This window comes from Euprymna scolopes, chromosome 3 (genome assembly GCF_053919585.1).
Source record: "Euprymna scolopes isolate OS-2025 chromosome 3, ASM5391958v1, whole genome shotgun sequence".
In the NCBI taxonomy this organism is placed as follows: domain Eukaryota; kingdom Metazoa; phylum Mollusca; class Cephalopoda; order Sepiida; family Sepiolidae; genus Euprymna; species Euprymna scolopes.
In genome coordinates, this window is record NC_136484.1 from 124,362,202 (window position 1) to 124,386,999 (window position 24,798).

General features: G+C 34.6%; 1 protein-coding gene across 9 annotated transcripts in view; it reads left to right on the forward strand.

The window, feature by feature from the left end:
* The window catches only part of LOC145258318 (uncharacterized), a 376,867-nt gene that overhangs the window by 259,970 nt on the left and 92,099 nt on the right, over positions 1-24,798 (forward strand). The window contains exon 1 of one of the 9 annotated variants that reach the window (XM_080116488.1): positions 20,055-20,416. The exons of the other annotated variants lie outside the window; for them this stretch is intronic. Within the exon in view, the coding sequence (XP_079972614.1) occupies positions 20,204-20,416 (213 nt within the window). The 5' untranslated portion in view covers positions 20,055-20,203. Of the gene's footprint in view, positions 1-20,054; positions 20,417-24,798 lie in introns of those variants that run through there. 9 annotated transcript variants of the gene reach the window in all.

The window sequence follows — 24,798 nt, forward strand, 5'->3', positions numbered from 1 at the left end:
AATAATAAACTCAGACAATAAATTGGAGTCATCATTTTAGTAAGCGGAGGCAGATAATGTAGGTTAAAATTATTAATATTATTGTCAAAAATTATGAAAAATGATGAAATGTGAGTTAAATGAGTGGGGCGTTTTTAATAAAATAATCAGCCCAGACAATATAACAAAGTTATTATTTTCGTAAGGAGTGGGACGATAATGTGGGTTACAATAATGATAAATGATTGTCCTAATGAGTAACATATCCAAGAATTATGAAAAATGATGACATTTGAGTTAATTGATCATTGTTTTTGTAATGAAATAATCGGGCCAGACAATATATCAAAGTTATTATTTTAGTAAGGGAGTAGGCGATAACGTGGGTTACAAATATAAAAAATGATTTTCGAAATGAGTAACATATCCAGGAATTATGAAAAATGATGAAATGTGAATTAATTGATTAGTGTGTTCATAATGAAATAATCAACTCAGACAATATATCAAAGTTATTATTTGTTTATGATGGGGTGATAATGTTGGTTAAAATTATGAAAAATGATTGTTGAAATTAGTAACATATCTAAGAATTATAAAAAATGATGAAATGTGAGTTAATTTATTTGTGTTTTTTCAATTAAATCATCAAATTAAACAATATATCAAAGTTATTATTTTTGTAAGGGCAACGGGCAATAATGTGGGTTACAATTATGAAAAATGATTATCTAAATTAGTAACATATCCCAAAATTATGAAATGTTAGTTAATTGATTGGTGTGTTTGTAATTAAATAATAAGCGCAGACAATTTATCAGTTTCTGTAGGTGATCAACAATATTTTTCTGAATTTTCAATGTTAACTTCTGAGAATGACGTCACACTTGTAGTGGTGAGTAGAAAGACACATGATTATGTTGCTTTTTAACGTGCTCTGGAGTTTTCTATGAATTAAAAAACCTTCACTTTTGGGGTGGGACTGGAGAGAGTAATGTCCATTTTGGGGTCACTATGCAATCTCCCACAATGTCATATTCCAAAAATATGGAATAACTATGGAATCATATTCCGGAAATGACATCGTTTCTCTTACTAATGTGTTGTTGGCGGTTGTGGTAGTAAGGGGGAGAACTATATCAATATTGAAAACTGTGGTAAAGTAAAAGTTGCCTAATGATCATTTGTGTCAATGCATTTATGTAATTATTTGGAAAACCTACTGAGTTATGGTAATGAAATGATATCATTTCACTTAAAATGATGCTGTCAGTAGTAGAGAGGGAGAGAACACAGTAATGTGGAATTTGGTAGTGAAGCAAAGCTTCTCAACATATTTGTTTATTTGTTTGTAAAGCCTGCTGAATAATCTTCTGAAAATGACGTCTTTTTTCCTAAAAATTTTGTTGTCGGTAGTGGGGAAAAATGAAACAGACTAATGTGGAATTTGATAATGAAGCAAGGGTTGTCTAATCACTTAACTGTGTCAATGTATTTATGCATTAATTTTAAATTCCTGCTGAGACATCTTCTAAAAATGACAATTTTTCTTACAATAATAGCGCCGTTATTGAGGAAGGAAAGAAACGCAGTAATGTTGAAATTTATGGTGAACCAAGGGTTGCGAAGGCATTAACCAGCACAATGTATTTATGTATTAATTCGGAATTCCTAATGATCCATCTTCTAAAAATGATTTCAATTTTCTTAAAATTATGGTAGCCTTGATGGGAAGAGAAATTATTTCATATATGTTGTACAATACATGAATATGTTAAATTGTTTTATATATGTATATAAATTACCCGTCCAAAGGTAGTTGAACATATTTAATTGTGTTGTAAATTACCCTTAGCGAAAAGATAAAAGTATATCATATGCATTCTGTAAATGACCTGTCCTAGGGAAGGTACAATTATTTCATACATGTGCAATAGCCGTCCTAGAGTAGGTAAATTATTCTTTTGCTCGAAATAGCAAATGATACATAGACATTAAAGATTCCTCTCTCCAAAGAATAACAATTATATTCAAAATCAACTTCAATTTTCTCATTGTTTATAAGGTCCCGAGCAACGCCGGTTAGCCCCGCTAGTAGTAATTAAAAAGCTGATAGTAAAACATTTTCTGATCGCTGTTTAGCTGGTCAACGTTATCCTGGGTCATCAAAATATTCCGGAAAGGTCAACAACGGAGTTCACATGTTAAGTTTCAAAATCGACCTTTTGACCTCCGAATCTTTTAACAGCAACTGGGATACCAAATAAATGAGCTTAGGTATCAGATTACGATTTTGATTTATTTCATCTCCGTCTTTAGAGACTAGGATTTATTTCGTATCAAATTCGATAAGTCACATTTCTGTACTAATAAAACTATAGGGCAAGATCTTATGCATCTGCCTTTTAGTGTTTCTCACTTACACGTAACTTTGAATCATCTTTTATTGACTACTAGTGGAGAGGGGGTGCTTTGCTCGGGCGTAAAATACGCTTAAATATGATATTTTAATTTGTCAAGATTTCATTTATATTATTATAAAGTCGTGATTTTATAAGTAAAACAAATGTATTCGGCTGCTATCAGCTATAATCGAAACCGAAGCATTCAAAGCTTGCGACAATTCAAGATGGCGTCTGACTCCCTCTTTAACACGGTAAGTTTGGGAAAAGGTGTTATAAATAAAAAACTGGATAAAATACTGTTAAAAACTCGCTAAATATATGTTACCGTGACATAGCTTGACATATATTCGGCGGGTTTTTAATAGTTTTTTTTTCTTGTTTTTTATTTATAACACCTTTTCCCATACTTACCGTGTTAAAGAGGGAGTGAGGCACCATCTTAAATTTTCCAATGCATCGGTATACACTGCATGGTTTTCGAGCTGAATAAACATGTTACATTGAATAAAAACACGAAAAATATATCCAGTTTGGTAGAAAAGTAACTTATCTTGCCTTTGATAACATTTATTTGTTATATATTTGTTTTTTGACAACTTTTTCGAATCTATGTGTACAGTAATACAAACCCAAAATTACAAATTAAAAATAAACTTAAATGAATCTACAAAATGTATAACGATTTTTTTTTCAATTTTTACCTATTTTGACCCTTCAAAACTATTTTAACCGGCTAAAGACCCATAAAAGAACGGTCCGTAAAAAAAATCCCATCATTTGAGGCCCCTAGCGCCGCTCTGCGATTTTTAGTTTCGGAGAGATAGAGTTTGAAAATATAGAGACAGACAGACAGACAAACAGACATATACTAGTCTTTTATATATTAGATTAAGTGAATATTTATTGATATAAAAAATTAAATAATAGAAAACGAACACAAACGGTGTTTATCTGTTTAATGCATGTGACGTTATATTTCCCTTGTATTTCTTAATAGTTTTGTGTTTGTGTCGATTGCCACACGAACTTATGGTCATTATGGTTAATGGTAGGGTTTGATAAAGACATGCCATAATTGATCTCTCACTTTAAATTATAAAATAATTATTTTTTGTTTGTTTTTTTTATTACTATCAGTTTTTCAGGGTGTTTACGTGTAATCGCTTAAAAAAGTAACATCTCATTCGAGGGCTGAATTAGCATACGATGAACTTTGAATTATTATTTTTTATTTTATTTACTTATTTATTTATTGCTATTAATCAAATATTCATTGAAATAAAATATTAAATAAGAGAAAACAAAAACGAAGGGTTTTTTTTCTATTTAATGCATGGCATCTTATATTTTCCCTGTATATCTTAATGATTTTGTGTTTTTGTGGATTGCCATTCGGACTTAGCATTAGTGGTAGGACATGTCATAACTGATCCATCATTTTAAATGTTAAAATATTTTTACTGACAGATTTTTAGGATGTTTACATGTAATCGCCTAAAAAAATGTAAAATCTCATCATACGGTGGATATGTCCAAATATTAATAATAACGATTAAACGGATATTATTCAAAACTACATTCACAAAAAAAATTGTGAACAAAGTTGAAGTTGAGTGCGTCCTCCGTGTGTAACGTAGTGCATATTAGCGCATGGGAAGATATCAGCAGCAACGAAGGATGACTGGCTTGCAGCAGCCGAAAACCGCGCATCTGCAAATTAGGAAGTGTGCGCGAGAAGAAAAAGGAAAAAGGGGAGCAAAATGCACCACGTGGTGGGAGAAGCAACGTGCGCGTCGAAGAAAATGGACGTGTAAGGTCAAAGACGAGAATAGGCCGTTTGTGACCAGCATGCTGTCGGAAGAAGGAAAAACCGCGAATCAAGCTAGACTGATATGTGGCAGCGAGAGACTTTTTAAGTTTTTTCTTTTTTTTACATGGTAGTCACCACTTATCAAGGCCCGGAAGCCACTCGGGGATAAGGGTTATTGCGTGTACAATAATCAATGGGATCATATCGCAGTAATCGTTAGTAATGAATATTTGATAAAGTGTCTTACTTAAGGGGACAGTTTATAAGGAATTTGTTTATGTTAGACTTGAAGACATCCAAGTTGTAGTCAGGTGGGAAACAGGCAAATGGGAGAGTTCCACAGGCGTGCACTTCTAAGAAAGAAGCTTTGTCCATGGATTCTACGGTTTGATTTAGGTACAGATAAAGAATGGGGAAATTTATTGACAATGGTGTCGAGATGGGAGAATAATAGTAATAAAAACTTTTGTTAAAAAGAATGCCGACCCGGATTTTTATTTATTTCTTTACTTTGTTTGTAACGGCAACGTTACATTGTTTGTAACGGCAACGTTACATTGTTATGATATTTCGATACAATTAAAAAATAAAACAAACATGCATCGTAGGATTCCAATGTACTAGAACTGGTATATTTTTCCACTGAAGTGAAGAGGTTGAACAGTTTTAGTCCTTCTTATACAGAGAGTTCTAATAGGGGAGGTTATTATGGTCATTAAGTCAATCCCCTTTTTCTAAATAAATTAAAATAAACAAACTTAATTAATTTTCATTCGCTTGACTGATAGTTTGACTGTACGGTCAATCTTAATGATTGATTACTTGGGGTGCGACTGTCTTGCTTAGTATCATGTGTTGTGTGTGGTATATGTTTTGGTTGTACGTTTTATGCGTGTCCAATCTTTCTATTAAAAAGCTTTGGGTTTGGGCTTGCTTCTATTCTGGTTGTGGAGCTTATGGTTAAACCATGTGGGATCTCATTTGGGTACAGTATGTGGCTCATTGTGATTCGGGATGGGTCTTCGATTTAGTTTGATTCCTGCGTATGGATTTTCTGATGGAGTCTACACAATGTATGTTCTAGGTTTTGTACGCGCTTGTGTGACAACTGCGGTGGGATGGAGGGGTATTTACCTGCATTCGTCTCCAGTACTCGGACATGTTGTTCTACTTGAAGATTTGGGAGACTTCTAGTGTACTGGTAATGATATTTTGTTCAGCTTGCTTTAAATGTAGGCTGATTATCTTTCTCTTATTTTGTGCAGTTTGGCTGACAAGTTGGAAAGTTTTACACCAACTTTTTGTTTACAGCTATTCACCCAATGATGAGATTGAATGGCGTATCAGAGTTGTTCGAAGGTATAACATCACCATATCAAGGTCACACCCACTTGATTTAGCTTTTATGGTGGAAGACTTTATTGCCTGCATGAAACGCACAGCTAGTCATCTCGAATAATGATATCTTGGCGATGATCAAAACCGCACTCTTTAGTTAACTGTTTAAAGAGAACAGAGTTGAAATGTAGGCCAATATCGATCATTTATGTGATCTCTTGTTCCCTAAGTATTTGTCCGGTCAAATCTATGACCTTCTGGTCTGAGAAATTATTAAATATTCTGAAAAAAAAAACGAATAATAGTCCACGGTCAACGTAAAATCAGATCTGTTGACTGTCTGGAATAGGCTCACTGATATCTCATGTGGTATAAGGATTATTTTTTTTTTACAAAGGAGTCATCACTTATCAAGGTCCAGAGGCTACTCGAGGATAAGGGTTAATGAATGTACATCGATTAAGGGGAACATGTGGTAGTCATATTTAGTGGTGGAAATTTGGTAAATTGGATTACTCAAGAACTTGTTCACGTTGGACTTGAAGACAACCATATTGTAGTCAGTTGGAAAGAAGGAAAATTGGACAGAGTTCCACAGGCGTGCAGTTTTAAGAAAGAAGTTTTGTTCATGGAATCTACGTTTAAGTTTAGGCACATATAAAGAGTGGGGGAGCTAATTGATAGGAGTTTCAGCTAGACGAGTGTTTTTCGTGAAAGTCAGAACGGAGGGACCATAGATTGGAGCTCAGACGAGCATTTGCCATGAAAATAACGATAAAGCAGAGACAGGCTCGCAACGTCTCTCTTCTGTGAGAAAGAGGTTGCATGGAAGAGAAAAGGGCATCCCCCACTAGACTACGAAGTCTATTTTGCACTCTGTCAAGGTAGGATAAACTGCAGTAGGGTTTCTGCCCAGATGTGGCAACAGTACTTAATCCTTGATCGTACTTATTAAGTAGAATACTTAATTCCACACTCCTGCGATTTCTGGTTTTCCTGGCATATGTCACATAGTGGTACGATCCTGTTTATGTCTTTGTGTATAATCATAGAATACGCAGTTTTTCGTTTTGGTTACCCGTCTCGATCCTTTGATGTCCATAATGCATCTTATGTAGTTACTCTTCTTGAATAGAAGTAGGTGCTACCATCCGATTGCCTTTAATTAACATATCGTTTATGATGACCAATAGGGTCAGTAGGTCGCATGCTTTTTCCAAACTCCCCAAAGCTGCTGAATATGATGACTGTTCCCGCCAAAGGGCGGAAGTACTGCCTGGGATGATATTGTCATCATAACGAACGAAGAGATACTACGAAGAAAATACCACATGGCGATCATTAAATGGAAAAGATCCATCGACAAAAGTAATCAATTTATAATGATTCAAACGAGTGTATACATTGTTTTAAGATACATTGTTTTAAGATACATTGTTTTAAGTTACATTGTTTTAAGATACATTGTTTTAAGATACATTGTTAAGTCGGTCATTTGTGTACATTATTATTTTACGGATTTACCAGCTAGAAAAGTGATACGACCCGCGAAAAGGATATATTCATTTTAAATAGCTGAATGGTTTTGTTACAGCTTTGAGTAATAATCTCGTAAGTCACCTGACTGAATGAATGTTTGTGGTTGGAGCTGGTATGTCCTAAGAGTGAGGCGTTCGGCGTACCTTTCGACGCTTCTCCCAGGTTGCTCTACCAGTTGGTGTTCATGACTTAACCAACCAATCATATTCTTGTAAGGAGCAAGAACCCGAACGTACTCATATTCATTACATCACATATGTGTGTATGGTTCTAGTAATTATTAAAGTTGATGGTCTGTTCGTTGTCCATTTTCTTTTTTTTTTTTTTTTTTTTTGTACATCGTCAAGTTTCATAAAATTCCAGCTCAAAATAAAACGCGACATGAAAAAATAGAAATGGGCAATTGGCATTCTAGACGTATTTTTAGATTCTCACTTAAACTAGGGGATATAGGTAGGAGCAAAAATGTTAAACGTCTTTAATACAGGCTATTATAAATTAATTGCGTTATTTTTCATGTGACTCTCTCTCTCTCTCTCTCTCTCTCTCTCTCTCTCTCTCTCTCTCTCTCTCTCTCTCTCTCTCTCTCTCTCGTTACCCCCTTCCCATTCCGTGATTTTATTGCAAGCATCGTTCAAATCATAAACCAATTAGGATTTACTATCTCTGAAACAGATTTGGACAATTCGAAATGAATTCATGATCCTATTAGGCTAGAATAAAAATGTAGTTTCGGAAACTTATTCTTTCTAGCAATATTTTTCGCTTCTTGGATGGAGTGGTGGGAGGCTTATTGCAGGTTGAATGAGACGCCCACATTTATGAATCAGTTCCTACTCAATAGCGGTGCTTTGGGGAAGATGTTGCATTCTCCACATTAAAAACTGATCTCGTGTCCCACGTTGTCTTCGTAAGTAAATAAAAAAAAACGAAAAAAAAAAAGTCGTCCAATAGTTAAACGTAATTCATTTACAATTAGAAACGAATTTTTTAGTAATTTATGTAATTTGAAATCTGATATTCAAGGAGAGTGAGACATAGTTTGCAATTATACACACTTCTTCCTGATATAGATAACAACAGCATTACTATTTGCTTAAACTTCAAAATCGCACCTAAGCTGCAATGGTGGTTTCCAGCTTAATTTTCTTTGGATGGTTAGTGACTTCTGCTCAGAAAATGAGTCATAAGAAGGGTAGTGACAACAGCATATTATTTTCATTTTTCTGACTCTCGAGTATATATCCGACAGAGTTAGACACAGTTAATCAACCGAGAGCCACATCACTATATAAAAGCATATAAGATATCAACGCATACACACTCGAGAGTCAAAACAATGAAAAGAATATGCTGTTGTCCTAACCCTAGCCATAAGCGACTAAAACTCGTCACGTTATCTATGGTACCGAAGAATCTGTCATGTTAAAAGTTTTGTTTTTTTTCTTTTTAATGAAGTCACTAAAATTAGATCTACCATGATAATATACATCGTATATATGTTTCTGTGAGGTTGTTAACATTGGGGTACAATCATAATGAAGATATTTTTAAAGCCATTTTATCGAATTGAATAGCTTCAAAAATAAAATTATCGGAAAAGCAATTTTTGGAAGATAATCGTGTTTAATCTATGCCGACAGCCTCACTAATCGTGAAAGCATTAACCGGTACCAACGCAAATGAGAAAAGTAATTCTGTTTTACGCGATCTATCTTTTAACCCAATAAAACGAAGCCGAACAATTACAGATGTCTTAATTTGAGTAAAAACTGCATATAAATTCATATAAAAGTGGGCGGTTAGTATGATAAATATTCGTGTGTAAATCTCTAAGTATAAGCATTAACAAAAGATATCTACTCAAATAAATGTGGCGTTATGTTGTAAACAGAACATGTTTTAGACAAATATCAATAGGTGTGCTGCGAGTGACTTTGTGTGAAAAATAATCTAGGATTCGTGAGAAAGGAAGTTCATAAAAATTAGGAGGAAATAACGTCAGACATCTTGATAGATAGATAGATAGATAGATAGATAGATAGATAGATAGATGTTTTATTCATGGCTAGTCGAAACTATATTGATATTTTAAAAGGTGCGAAGTCCCAATTAAATAAAACTGAACATCTGGAACTAAAAAAAAGATTAAATGAAAATATATTGCACATTTTTAGTCTACTGATCTACCGAAGTAAATCAGTTATTTCTACGGAATTCTTATACGTCTTATTTTAAAATAACAACCGGAAAAATCTGAAAATATATTAGAATTCGAAACAACCGTTTTTTTTTTTTTCATTGCTAAGTAGATAAATTCAATTAATTTTTTTTTAATTATCGTGTTAGTTATTTTTATTTTTTTAATGGGGCGGTTTCGTAATCTAAAATGATTTTAATTTAAAAAAAAATCGTTCTTAATTTTAAAATAGATAAGTACCATTTTTCCATCCATGCAAATACATTTATCACATATATATTTTTTAATGATAAACATATTTTTATCAAAGCTAAAATCCACTCGAGGGTAAGGGTGAATTAGATGGAATGATTGTCTGCTGAAAAATGAAGAACCTTATGAAAGGACTGAAAATGAATTGTTATTTCTTATGGGGACATGTACAGCATAATCACGTTGACACACCAGTTTTCGTTAAATCACCGAAGTTAAGCAACGCTAGGCCTAGTCAGTACCAGATGGGTAATCAATTTTGGAATTTCAGGCGCTGTATGTAGGAGGACGTCGACACTTCCCTGCAAGAGTTGCATAAACCTAACGTCATTATCTCCCCTAATGGGGATATGCATGCGACTGGGGATCAGTTGTGAATTTAATACTCTTATGAAACTTCCTCCTTTAGAAGAAGTTGGTTAACCCGCATAGGGTTAGTGTCGTTCCCATTTTCCATTTTATGGAGACGTTTTATTACAAGAATATATTGACATTGAATTTGAAGACGATCACATCTCGTAATCTGAAGGGAAACAGCCCCGTAGTAATGTGTTTCACAAATTGGAAACCCTTACGAAGAAGCTCTTTTCGCGGTAATTCCGCCTAAAGTTTGGTATATGATTTTTTTTAAATCTGTATGACGTACGTACCGGTGATGAGACGAAAATATCATATTCTAAAAATCACCTAAATTGATCAAGTAGATTTATTTTTATAAAGAAAATCACATTTTATGAGTATCCGAGAAGCGACCGTCTCGTCTGCCATTTTGAAAATATATCTCAAGACACAAAGGGAGGAGAACTACCCGTCTGTAGAACTCTGTTTCTCTGGACGGCTTTCAAGCTAACTACAATATGGTCGTCTTCAAGTCCAATGTAAACAAGTTCTTGCTGAAATTAAATAATCAAATCATATTCAATTTTCATCACTTACGATTACTACGCTGTTGTCCCAATGACAACCGAACACTCATTAACCATTATCCTCGAGTGGTCTTCGGGCCTTGAGAAGTGGTGACTCTCTTATACAAAAACTTAACAATACTTCATACTTACTAACTTTATGTTGTAATGCCTACACATTGCCATTAATCGCTTTAAAATGATTTTCTCTGTTAAAATAAAAATAAAAATATTTGACCAAGTTATTTACTATTTTAATTATGTAATAGAAATAGTCTAATGAGTATGATTGTTTTCCAGTTGCCTATAGATGAAACCTGGGTAATGAAAAATTCTGTTTAAAAGAACAAAGTGCCTTTCATTGAATGGCACCAAGGACAGCTTTCGCTCTTTTATTAAATTGATCAAAGTTTGATTTATAACAAGTTTGTAACTTGAGTATTTAACAGATGTTTTTGTTTGTGGACAAGCACAAAATTAAAAATGCGCCCTCTCATTGTTATTGAACATATTAGAAAACTTTCGGTTGATATTTTTAGATGGAGATCCTTCGTATACATTTCTAACAGCACTCGAATAGCGACTTGTTTTATTGCATAGTCACCGCCTACCAAGGCCCAATATATATATATATATATATATATATATATATATATATATATATATATATATATATATATATACAAAGAGCAATGCTCTTTGTGAAAACAAATTGAACTTAGGTATTTGAACAAAATAGGCATTTGAACAAAATTAGGTATTTGTCAAAAGCATAGCAGCAGCCAAATAGCACAGCAGTTAGAAGCTCCGACTGTCGTTTGGGGTAGTTTCTTGTCTTGATGAGCTCTAAAACAGCGAATCAGTACTGTATGTGGATGACTATATATATATATATATATATATATATATTAGTAATTTTTCTGTATTTTTGAGATGAGGTGTTTTCATTGATTGAGATTGTCGGACTGATTTCTTCATCTTGGTTGTTATCGTCACTACGTTTCGGCCGTTTTGCCCTCCGGTCTTCATCAGGTGGGAACCGTTTGTTGGGAGTCTCGAACCCAACCCTTTATTATTATTACGTGTTATTAGTGTTCGGACTCCAGCTAGGCTCTGGGACATAGTTGCTGATTCTCTGTTTTGAATGTAACTTTTTTACTGCCTTCGTTCAGGATTGAACTCAATTGAACTCAGCACCTTTGGGTAACTGTAAACTTTGATACAACGTCTAGGACCACTCGGCCATCACTGGGACAAGTCTTAGTTGGTTTTTGTTAATGTTAAACCTATGTTGTTATTCAAGGTTTTCTATCTCTATCAGGTGTCCAAATTGCATTCAGCTCTATGCTTGGTTTGCTCAGTAGGTTGTTATGTCCGAGCATGTGAGCTGTTTCTTTAGGTTTTCTCACTTTCCAGTGGGTCTCTCTGTTTATTTTTTTTACTTCATCCCATAGGGGGCGATGGTCCCCCCTCTCCATCCAGATATGGTTGGCTATACCCGATTTTTCCGTCTCCCCTTTAGTTACCGCTTTTCGGTGTTCTTCCACCCTTACTTTCAGGGGGCAGCATGTTTCACCCTTGTAAACCTTTCTGAAACTGCATGGGATGAAGTATATGCAGTTTTGGGTCATGTTCTCCTCCATGCGGGGCTTCACTCGTACCAGGTGTCGTCTGAGTGTTGAATCGCTCTTGAATACCGTCCTGATGTTGTAGGGGGCACATATTCTCTGAATCTTTTCGGATGTATGGTAGGCAGACCGTTGGCGGTTTTTGGGTTTCATTCTCCTCTCTTATATTTTAACACGTCTGGTGGATAGTATGCTATCGGGGTAGTTGTTACGACGGAGGGTATTCTTCAACCTGACCATTTCTTGGCGGTATGTAATGGTGTCGCTACTTATTGTCTCTGCTCGATGTTGTAAGCAGCGTGCGATTCCATGTTTGATACTGTATGGGTGATGGGAGTTGAAGTTAAGGTATTGTCCGGTGCAGGTAGGCTTGCGATATACGGATGTCTTAAACCCATGCTGTGTGTGATATGAGTATATCAAGGAAGGCCAGTTGGTTATCTTTTTCTTTCTCTTATATATATTGACTACTTTTGATATTACTACTATGTATTAGATACAATATAATAATCGACGGAGTATTGATTCTATAATAATAAATACATAATCTGCATGAATTAAAATACTATAATTAAGCGTATCTTACGATCGGGCAATACCGGGGCTGCCTGCTTGCCTCCTATATATATATATATATATATATATATATATATATATATATATATATATATATATATATATATATATAATCTGGTTGTCATCAGCTACAAAAAAACAAAACATATAGTCTCCCAGCCTTATCAGTTACCTTACGCTAATGAAAACTGCCAGAAGCACGTTGTTTAGCCTATAAATGTATATTTGCGCATGCGTACAAAGACACTTTTAACGTATACTTTCGCCTATCAGATGCCATTTTTTTTTTCAATTTTGAAACCTTAGCAGATATTTTTACCGGTTAAAGAGCAAATCGAATTTGTTCTACGGGTCCAAATCCTCTATATATCAAGTTTCAAGTATATAGACCAAACATTCGCAGAGTAAATCCGTAAAAGCCGTTTCATCAAACAAACAGATACACAAAGTCAGTTATATATATATATATATATATATATATATATATATATATATATATATATATATATATATATATAAACTGAGATCAGCTTTCTTGCTTGGTTGTTGAAACCGTCTATCCGGATTTCGACTTCCGGTTTCAAAAATATCCTCTGCTTTATTATTTTATAGCTTTCATAGTTCTCAGTCAAATATTGAAAGCTACTGTTGCTATTCAAGGTCAACAATATATTTGTTATCTATATATTAATATCGGTATTCGCTTGACCATTATCACTCTGACTTTCTTTAGAATGAAAATGAAATATTCCAAATAGCTCTGACCGTTATAACGTTGAATTCCCCAATAAAAAATGTTAAGATGCATAAGTTAGTTATCACCAACTAGTGTTTAGTCGGTGTAGATCAAAGTATTAATAAGTGCACTATCGCCGGCTATTTTTTGGTCGGTGCAGATCACAATACTAATAAATTAGTGATGCAAATCAGTGTTTTTGGTCGGTGCAGATCACAGCAATAATAATACTAAATTAGTTATCGCTAGCCATTGCCTGGTTGCTGCAGATCAGAATACTAATAAGCTAGTTATTGTTATTCATTGTTTGATCAGCGCAGATCACAGCAACGATAATACTAATAAGTTAGTTATGACAAGCGAGTATTTGGTAGGTGACGATCACAATATTTATAAGTTATAAGTGCTCGGCTGAGCTCCAATGTATGGTTCCCCCCTCGCCAAACTTTCACAAGAAACACCCGTCCAGCAGAAATCACTATCAATAATTTCTCCCCACTCTTTATCTGTACCTAAACCTAAACGTAGATTCCATGAGCAAAACTTCATTATTAGAACTACACGCCTATGGAATTGTCTTCCGTTTTCCTGCTTTCCAGCTGATTACAATATGGTTGTCTTCAAGTCTAACGTAAGTTTTTGATGAGCCGTTCCATATAAGTTAACAAATTCATAAACTCTCCATTACTAATGATTACTATATTGCCCAATTTCTACTGTACACTCTTTAACCCTTATCCTCGAGTGGCCTCAAGGCCTTGATGTGGTGATGCCCATGTAAAAAAAAGTTAGTTATCGTTAGCCAGTGTTTGGTCGATGCCTAAACTAATTAACTAATCATTACGAATTTTTTGTATGTGTATATGTTTATACATTTGTATGGTTAGGATTCGCGCCTAAACTAATTAACTAACCATTATAATTTTTTGTATGTATATATTTATATACTGGTATGGATAGAATTTACGTCTAAACTAATTAATCAATTATTATGAATTTTTATATGTATATATGTTTATATATTTGTATGGATACGATTCACGCTTAAACTAATTAACGAATCATTATAAATTTTTTTGTATGTGTATATGTTTATATATTTGTATAGACAAGATTCGCGTCTAAACTAACTATCGATCATAATGAATGTTATGGATGTGTATGTGTATCCATTTATTGTTATACTAAAACCCTGAAGTTGTTCATCACGATGCCACTGTCTCAAATTTTAATGTCATGATGTTATATTTTAATGAGCCTAAAAATATCTGATCAAAGACGGTAGAGGTGAGGTGCATACGTTGTTTAAAGACATATTTTAATATCTAATAAAACAAATAAAGGTGACGTTAAAAGATGTGTGTTATTAATGCGCTGAAGGTCTCCTTACTATTATTACTTATTATTTCGTATTTTCTGTAGCGCTCTGGAGGACTCCTGGGTCTTTTGGGTTTTGTTTTTTTTCATTGATCACATAAAAACAATTCCTATTTTAGGGAGAAATTTTAAAATCTTGCTTTAAGTAATGTTCTGAGTGCCTCCTTTTATTTAGTCCTTTTAATAGCGCTTCTGCGACCTCTTCAGTTTTTTTTTGTTTGTTTTTTTCCAGTCCTCAAAGATATTTTCTCTTTTAGAGGGTAGAAACTTGGTTTTAGTAGTGTTCTTGTGGCCCCGTTAATTTTAATTAGTGCTTGCAGTAATGCTCTCGGGGCGTCTTGTGTTTTATTTTCTCACTAATCATTTCAAAAATGTTTTCTCAAGACAATAAAAACAATATAATCCCCAAATCACTTTTCATATTGAACATTTTTCTCTAATCCTTCAAGAGCCAACGGGCAGTACATATATATATTAGTAAATTTTGCAAAATACGAATATTCGTTTTAAAACAAAATGGAGTCGCTGGCATAGTTTTGCGTTTCTCGGTTGAAAAGCTGGCGCATTTACCAATAAGCGAAACAAACTTGTCGCACGCCAATAATAAACAAAAACCAGTGTTAATTTCAATATATACATACGTGTTATATATTAGTTAAACTAAAGAGAACAGATGACGCGTTTCAGAGTAGTGAGACGGGGCGTTCGCTGGTAGATCTATTACTTTTAACTTCGCTAATGGACAGTTAACTGAGGCGATTTCTTGTTGTCATATACTAACACTATTTTGAGTATGATACCTGGGAACATGGTCCATGACTACAAAATAAATACTATAGTGCCTCACCAAAGCAATAGGTAATGCCAGGGAATACGATCTGATGGAAAGAAAATATATACTTCGTAGCCTTTTTTTTTTTTTTTTACAAAGGCATCACCACATTATCAAGGCCCAGAGGCCACTCAAGGATAAGGGTTAAAGAGTGTACAGTAGAAGTTGGTCAATATAGTAATCATTAGTAATGAAAATTTGGTAAATTTAATAACTTATATGGAACGGCTCATCAAGAACTTATTTACCTTAGACTTGAACACAACCATATTGTAGTCAGCCGGAAAGCAGGAAAACGGAAGACAATTCCACAGGCGTGCAGTTCTAAGAAAGAAGCTTTGTTCATGGAATCTATGTTTAGGTTTAGGCACAGATAAAGAGTGGGGGAAATTATTGATAGTGTTTACAGCTAGACGAGTGTTTCTTGTGAAAGTTTGGCGAGGGGGGACCATAGATTGAAGCTCAGTTGAACACTTTCCATGAAAATAACGATACATCAGAGACAAACTCGCAACATCTCTTCTGTGAGATAGAGGTTGTAAGGAGGAGAAAAGGACATCTCCTACGAGGCTACGAAGTCTATTTTGAACTCTATCAAGGCAGGACAAGTCCTTTCTAGCAGCTCCTGCCCAGATGTGGCAACAGTATTCCATCCTTGGACGTACCTGGCTCTTATATAGATAGAGAATAGCATCAGCAGTGAGATATCTACTGGATCGATAGAAAGATCCCACCATTTTTCCAGCGGCCTTGGCAACAGATTTGATATACGTGTTCCATTTAAGACCAGGAGTAATGGTCAAGCCCAGAAGCTTGTCAAAACTTGAGGCCTCCTGAAGACGAGAGCCATTCATTTCAATTGATGACAAATGTGGATTAAAATGTTGATGATGTAAAGAGAGAAGCTTGGTTTTAGATGCATTAAAAGTAACCAGCCACTCCTTTCCCCATTGTACTACATGCTCAAGATCAGAGGAGAGAGAATTGGAGAGTACTTGCTCGTTTACTGTCTTAGATGTGGTACCATAAATGGTAGTGTCGTCAGCATAAATGTCTACAAATGATGTAAGGATATGATTTGGAAGATCATTAATGTAGATCAGGAAAAGAGTTGGGCCCAGGATGGATCCCTGAGGGACACCGGCATTAATACTGTGAGCTTCTGATGTTTGCCCCTCAACTACTACTCTTATGAACCTATCAGAAAGAAATGATTTAATAATTTAGAAGACTTTTCCAGCTATACCATAGCTAGCGATCTTATGAAGTAAACCTTTATGCCATACCCTATCAAAGGCTTTAGATATGTCAAGAGCAATTGCCCTAGAAAGATTGCCACCGTCGAGAGATTTGCTAATCCTATGCGATATAACTGTAAGGACATCTGCTGTAGATCTAGCAGAACGGAAACCATATTGAGTGTCACTAAGAAGGTTATTTTTGTTGAGATGTTTGATTACTTCTGTATTTAACACAGATTCTAGCAACTTACTCATGACGCACAGGAGACTTATTGGTCTGTACTGAGAGGGGGATGAGCGATCACCTGAATTCTTAAATACAGGGCATACTGATGAGATTTTCCAGGGAGATGGGAAACTATTCTCCTTAAGACAACGTTTAAACAGTTTTGTAAGTATGGGCGCTAATTCAGGTTGAAGTTTTTTGAGTACTATAATTGGAATACCATCAAAGCCAGTTGCTTTACTGGAATCAAGGTTTTTGATTAGCTTGGCAACATCACGTACAGATATACGTATATCACATAGCGTGTTTTCTGATACAGGAGGAAATATTGGGGGTTGGCGGTCTTGGTCGCAAAGGGTAGAATTAGCTGCAAAGTTCTTGACAAAGAGTTTGGCTTTGTCTGATGCTGACGAGATTACCTCAGGTCCATTGATAATAGTTGGGATGGAGCACACGCTTCTGTTCAGGATTCTGTTTGCTATTTGCCAAAACTGGTGGGAACCAAGCCGCTGCTCAGCTACTTTGGACTTAACAGATTGAGCATACAACTCTCTTGCGTTCCTTATTACTTTCTTACAATGGTTGCTTGCAGTCCTGAAAACGGCTTTAGTTTCCATACATCTATTACGTTTGAAGCAGTGGAAAAAGTGATTTCTGTGCGCAATGGCAGCAGCACATTCTGGAGAGAACCATGGCTGGCTGTTAGGTTTTTGCTGAAACTTTTTAGAGGGTATGAAATGGTCAATACCTACAATTAACCATTCAGTTAGGTCTAATACTATAGAGGACACATCCTTTTTAAACATGGAATGCAGAGGTAGATCAGATATAAATGTACGGAAGCTATCCCAGTCAGCCTTAGTGTATCGATATACTGTACGATGAAGTGGTACGTCTGGGGACTTATTACATTTCATTTTTATCTTAATTGATACAACAGAGTGGTCGGAAGATCCAAGAGGCGACAGAACAGAAACTGAACATAGTTCAGGGCAAGTTGTGAGGAAAAGGTCTAGTAGGCTCGCATACTGGCCGTCATTATCGGGCACACGGGTAGGTTCCTGAACAATCTGAGTGAGGTCATAGGCAATGGAGAAATCATGACAGAACCTCCCCTCATCATCGGTCTTGTTTGAGTGGGTCAACCATTCGACGTTGTGAACATTGAAGTCTCCACATACGTGAATGTTAGCTAAAGGATAAGTAGAAAGGACTTGGTCAATTTTCTCAGATATGCTTTGAAAGATAGTAACTCCGCTGTTGTGGGGGCGATAGAGAGTAAATATAAATGCAGTAGTGTGAGCTAAAGCAACCCGGAAGCACATATAGGGTAAGTTAGGATCTTCCCTGGAGATGGCCCTCCCACATGGAAAGCTATCTTTAATATAGGCACATATTCCATGCCCATGGCGATCTTGGGGGTCAGATTTAGAAGGGATTTAGTAGGGGATGCTCTTTTCTCTCCCGTGCAACCTCTTTCTCATAGAAGAGATGTTGCGAACCTGTCTCTGCTTTATCGATATTTTCATGGCAAGTGCTCGTCTGAGCTCCAATCTACGGCCCTCCTCACCAAACCTTCACGAGAAACACTAGTCTACCTGAAAACACTATAAATAATTCCCCTCACTTTTTATCTGTGCCTAAAACTAAACGTAGATTCCATGAACAAAGTTTCTTCCTTAGAACTGCACACCTGTGGAACTCCCTTCCACCTGCCTGCTTTCCAGCTGACTACAATATGGTTGTGTTCAAGTCCAACATAAACAAGTTCTTGATGAGCCGTTCCATTTAAGTGTACAAATTTACCGAATTTCCATTGCTAACGATTACTATATTGTCCAATTGACTATTCTACACTCTTTAACCCTTATCCTCGAGTGGCCTCTGAGCCTTGATAGGTGGTGATGCTTATGTAATATCCCCCTCCCTTGAATTGAACATAGAAACTTAGTATAGAACATTAATAGAAGTAATAGTTCAGTTGCGGCTTCAGACAGACGTATACAAAATGTTCTTTAATAATGTAGAAGAAATACATTTGTTTCAATCCCTACACACACACGATGGGAGGATATGACATCGTGGGATTTGAAACTGGCATTCCTCTGTAGGGGGCGCATGCAACAAAGAATAAGCCATCTCAACAATGGCTAGCGGCTTTGATAATTCCTTAAATGTCTTTTCACAAGAAAATATTTACTTGAAAATGAATGACGTCATAATGGTTGAATGGTAGCTTAAGCAGTTTTTGTCCATTTTGTGACGTCATTCATTTTCAAGTAATTATGAATACTTCTTTTTCCATAAAGCTCTCTCTCTCTTTCTTTCTCTCTCTCTCTCTCTCTCTTTCTTTCTTTCTCTCTCTCAATTATTTACGTCATCCGCCTCCTCCAACTACTCTCTTATCCTTCGCTTTTTATTTACATCATTCACCATCAAAATGGTTGTGTATGTAATTACGCCAGAGGACGGCTAGGATTTCGGGAAAATATCACTAAAAGACAGAACAAGACCTAGCGCCCTCTGGTGTATGTATGTCTGTGTGAGTATATGGAAAGGGAGGTAATGTTATATTGTCAATGAACTTGTCTCCCCCAAAATAAATCCATACAAAAGTGTATTTTCGTGAACTACTCGATAGCCTCCTCCTCCTTTTTATTTATCAAGATACTTTTACATGCACGAAGATGAAAGTTTAATGAACAGTCTGCATAAATGATTAACATAAATTTCAAAAATAGAATTGTTTTACTTCACTTAAAAACAAGGAGAGACCCTCTCAATATAGTTCACTGGAATTCCTGATGGTGGCTCTCAGGTTCGAACCCAAATATATCTGTTCACAAAAGCGGCTTATTAACCAGAACTTTCTGACAGCAAGATCCTACAACCCGCCTTAGAATAATTCAAATGTGGATTTAACCACCGGGTTACTTTACTCGCTCACGGAATCTTTTGTTTTTTTTTTTTTGTTTGTTTTAAAAGAAAACAAATTCAAAAGGAACAATCCAGCTAACGGATTTTTTTGTTTTAATCATTAACACCGACCTAATACTTGAACCCAAACGCGACGCGTGTAAATTCGTGCTGATTTATTTATTTATTTATTTATTCTTTTCTTACTTTTTTTGTGTCGTTTTGTGAATACTACCTTTACTCATGGGAAACTTATACACACTTTTTAACAAGTCACAAGACTTGAAACGTTCTTCAAAATTAACAGAACCACCCCGGCAATCGAATACAGAATCAGCAGCGCTTGCGCAAGTTGATAATACAAACTCCACGAACAATGGAGATACCATACGGTCGACTCCAACTTTCCAAGATTACCAGGAAACTTCTTTTACAGAAACGACGCCTGAAATTACGGTAGGAATTAATACTTTTCTATTTTGGTTAGCGTTTGCCTGTAAACGTAATTACTAACAGTAACTTCTACAATTTTAAATGGTCTAGATTATTTTGGTTCCTCTAACCAGGGCGGATATTTTTATAAAATGTATTCTGTCTTTAAATCTTCTCGTCCCCGGTACCAAAATCGTTCTCCCAGCATTCCGAAACATCCGCTTGGAAACTAAGGTTTATTTTACAAAATTACCTTTCGAATTGCCCTTCCACAATATCTTATAGAAAAGTTCATTTGATTAGTAATGGTAAGGCACTTGTGCAGTTTACGGGCCGTACTGAAATTAACGTTATTTAGAAAGCCATTTTTAACATGGAGTTAGGCTTTTAACTATTTTGTACCTTCGCTTAACAAATCGTACCGTAAAAATTTAATTCTAAAAATAAATACAGTTTGTAAACTGCTCAAGTACCAATGGTAAAATATTTTTAAACTTAACTGATTGGGCTTAGGTTTGCGAGAAGAACCTTAACTGGTCCGCTAATATTAAAGTCGTATAAAACTGCGCTTTCTTCCGTTCTGTTCTTGGAGTCCATCCTTCCTGTCGTTTGGTTGATCGTCTGAGGTGCTACTACCAGAGTGAGCTAACGGGTTGCATCACTGCAAAGGGTTTCGCCATTTGGTACTTTCTACTAGGGAAAGCTGAACGTTTCACTATAAACTGGCTTTAACTTTCTAGTGGGCAGCAAATAGTTTGCAAGTGATCGGTCGCTTAAGACAACGTCCTTTCATTTGATTTTAAATATGAAACTCATGTTTAGAAATTTGAGATGTGAATTATTTGTATTATTCGGACTACTGTTCTCATATCAAGTGTTGTCTTGCGTTTCGGCTGATATAACCTTCGACCTTTTTCATTTGTCTTTTCAAACTTTGCTGACGAAATGCAAACAATCTACTCCATTAGAGAAAAAAGTTGAGTTCAAAATTCCATATAGATTCCCTATAATGCAAGATTCACCTTGTCGGAGGTTACATCGGTAAAAATGAGATTTCCTGATAAGATGAAATTTTAAATTTTCTTTATATTCAATATTTTTAGTTATGAAATGTATTTATCTGTTTTGCATTTAGGGAATATTTTCATGACGCAGGACTATATTTTTATTTTTTTCGTTTGGATAAAACTTGCTACCCATATTTTCTTTCCTTTATTAGACAGTCTAATCAAGACATTAAAAAAAAATGAAGATATCGAAAAAAAATTATATTGTACGTATCCGTTATGGAATGAATTTCTCCGAAAAGAAATTTTCACTTAATTTCATTTTTTTTTTTTTTTTTTTTTTTTTTTTTTTTACAGCGAAAAAACAATTTATGATACCGAGCAAACACTTCGATTCTTAGGAAAAACTAGTATTAAAGATGGGGAGGGAGTATCAGCTTTAAATTGAGTTATCTCCCCTTGGCGTGCTCAAAAAATTCAAGATGGCTACCTTCAACGTGCTGTCATAAAAACGTTTTTTTCCGATTAAAAAAAAATAAAATAAAATACTCGATCAAATTAAGTGATTTTTTTTTCTCTCGGAGATCTTCAGCTGAAAACGGATACGTACAATATACTCTTCAAATTTTCATTTTTTTTTTAATGTCTTGATTAACATGTACAAGTACCAAAATCTTTATGCTGTGACAAAGAAAATCTTGCCCCAAACATCGAATTATAAGTGTTTAAAAAAAAAAAAAAAAAAAAAAAATTAAATCTATGATTAAACTGATTTCTCGGCGCTATTTTCCAGGACAGGCGAGATAATTAAAAATTCGGTACTTGTGCATTTAACGAACCAGACGTAACTGAGCATTTACTCGACTTTGTCCGGCGCATTCCTGTAGTCACCGTTACGTTGCCATGAAAAAAAATGTAAACATTTTTTAAATTTTATACAATACTTTTTTTTTTTTTTTTTTTTAATAAACCATATTAATGAAATATATTATAAAAACAAAGAAAATTAGAATATAAATAGAACTTTTTATAATTTTAAGCAATGATTTTAAATTCAAAATTGAATCCCGTGATTATTAGATCACATGTTTAGTTTAAACGCGTATTCTATGAATTTAATTTTCACGTATTTTTTTTTTTTTTTTTTTTTTTTGGGGGGGGGGGGGAAAAATACTTTCAAAATTCAATTTTTGTGCAAAATGAAATTTAAAATGTTTACATTATTAAAATTGAAACTTTTGAACAATATTTCAATATTAAATTTCTATTCTGTTGATTAAAATGAAAATTTGAAAACTATAGCCATCCACAAATATATAAAAAAAAAAATATTATGGTGCTAATGCACTTACTGATCCGCGTTATTTTTGAAATCGTATTCCAATTTTAAAGTTTTTTTTTTATTCAATTGTAAGGTTAAAGTACAGAATAGGTACAAAACACCCTCCCCTCCCCATGTTAACAATGGCTTTTTAAATAACGTTATTTTAGCACGGATCAAAAGTGCATGAGTACCAAAATTATATTGCCTAATATTCATAAAACTACTTATTTGCGGAAAATTTAAATGCAATATTCGTTTTCAGCAAATCTGAAAACCTTAAATCTGCAATTTTAAAGGAAAGTGTTAAGGATGGAAACCAAGTAAAAATTTACCATGTAAAATTATAAAGTTCGGTACTTATGTATTTTTGCTAAAATGTTATTTCGAAAGCCATTCTTAACATAGGGAGGGAAGGGTGTTTTGTAACTATTCTATGCTTGCGCCTAACAATTTAATAAAGATATCGTGAAACTTAAATTTAACATAAAACTATTTTAAAATAGCGCGGTACCAAAATGCGTAAGCACCAAAGTTCTATTTATATTTAAAAGTAAACATAAATAAATACAAAATTCTGCTTATATTGTTGAAAATTATAAAGTTTTGTTTATATTGTTTAAAACTTAAAGGGGAGGCGCTTCTTACTATCAGAACGAAATTTGTATAGTCGATAAATGGAGCTTTCAGATAAAAAACAATGGTTTCTACTGATTTATTTGTCAATTCTAATAAATTACAATGTTAGTTTCCAGATTATGTAGTCGAAATTACCTGAATATTACTGAATTAAATAAAACTAATCATGTTAGCAGGTGAAAAATTGCGGCCATCTTGTTTAAATCAAAACTGAAAATTACCTCCATTTTGAACTCTCCTGTGTCTTAAGTAAATACGATCATTTTCAAATTCTATTAATAATTTTCTACCTTACCGATTTTCGTAATTTTTGGATATAATCATCTTAAAAATACGAGAAATACGTAGATACTATTGTTTTCATGTAAAATTTAGTTTTACGATTTCCGAAATTTCGTTCTAATAGTGTAGAAGCGCCAAAAATTTTGTTTAAAATAAAAACTGTTTCAACTTTTAAAATAGTTGAAGAAATTAAGTTCTCTGTATATTAAATTATTTACAACTTTTTTTTTAAACGTTTTCATTGTTTAAAGTTCTGCTTATTTAAAACTGCTGAAATACTGATATCATTGTTTTTATATTGTTGGCATAGTAAAATAACGGCGATTAGGGAGCTTGGTACTTTTTATGTGATTGTGGGAAAATAATCTCGAACTAACTCCAGTCTTACCTTAGACTAGCACTTATATTATTTAATTGTAATTCATTGAGATGAGCATAATTTATTACTTTATTTATTGCTGACTCTTAGTTGTTGTTTCCCGACGTTTCGGCTAACTATTCCTCTGGCTTTCGTCAGGTGGTAACCGCGACGGGATAGGAACTCCGAATCTCCTAGCTACATTCTCAGCAATTACTGCGGGGCCTGTTGCGCAGTGGATAGGCGTTGAATCTCTATGGTTCCGGGTGAGAATTGTCTGAAGATAGCGATTTCAATCCTACCCAAAGCCGGTCAGAGGCTTACTTTGCCCAAATGTGGTGAGACAACTATGGAAGGCAGTAATTGCTGAGAATGCAGTTATGAGATTCGGAATTCCTATCCCGTCGCGATTACCACCTGACGAAGAAATAGTTGGCCGAAACGTCGTGAAGCAACTAAGAAAGATGAGGATAATAGTCCGCAATAAATAAATTAAGACTAACACTTGTTTTAATTTTCTAATCGTTTTATGAGGGGGGGGGTCATTCTATTTCAGTGACTCCAACCAATGCGTAATTCGATATAAAAGCAAATCTAAGGGATGCGATATAAAATCGTGTATAACCAACTCTAATTTGAAGATTATGTGCGACTGGGAAAGTGACTGCGTCTTAACATTTTTTTTTTTTTTTTCACCAGAAGTGACTTTCCATAACTTAGTGTTAAGTGCAGAAGATTAATCGGTGTGTGTATAATATAAATATATATATATATATATATATATATATATATATATATA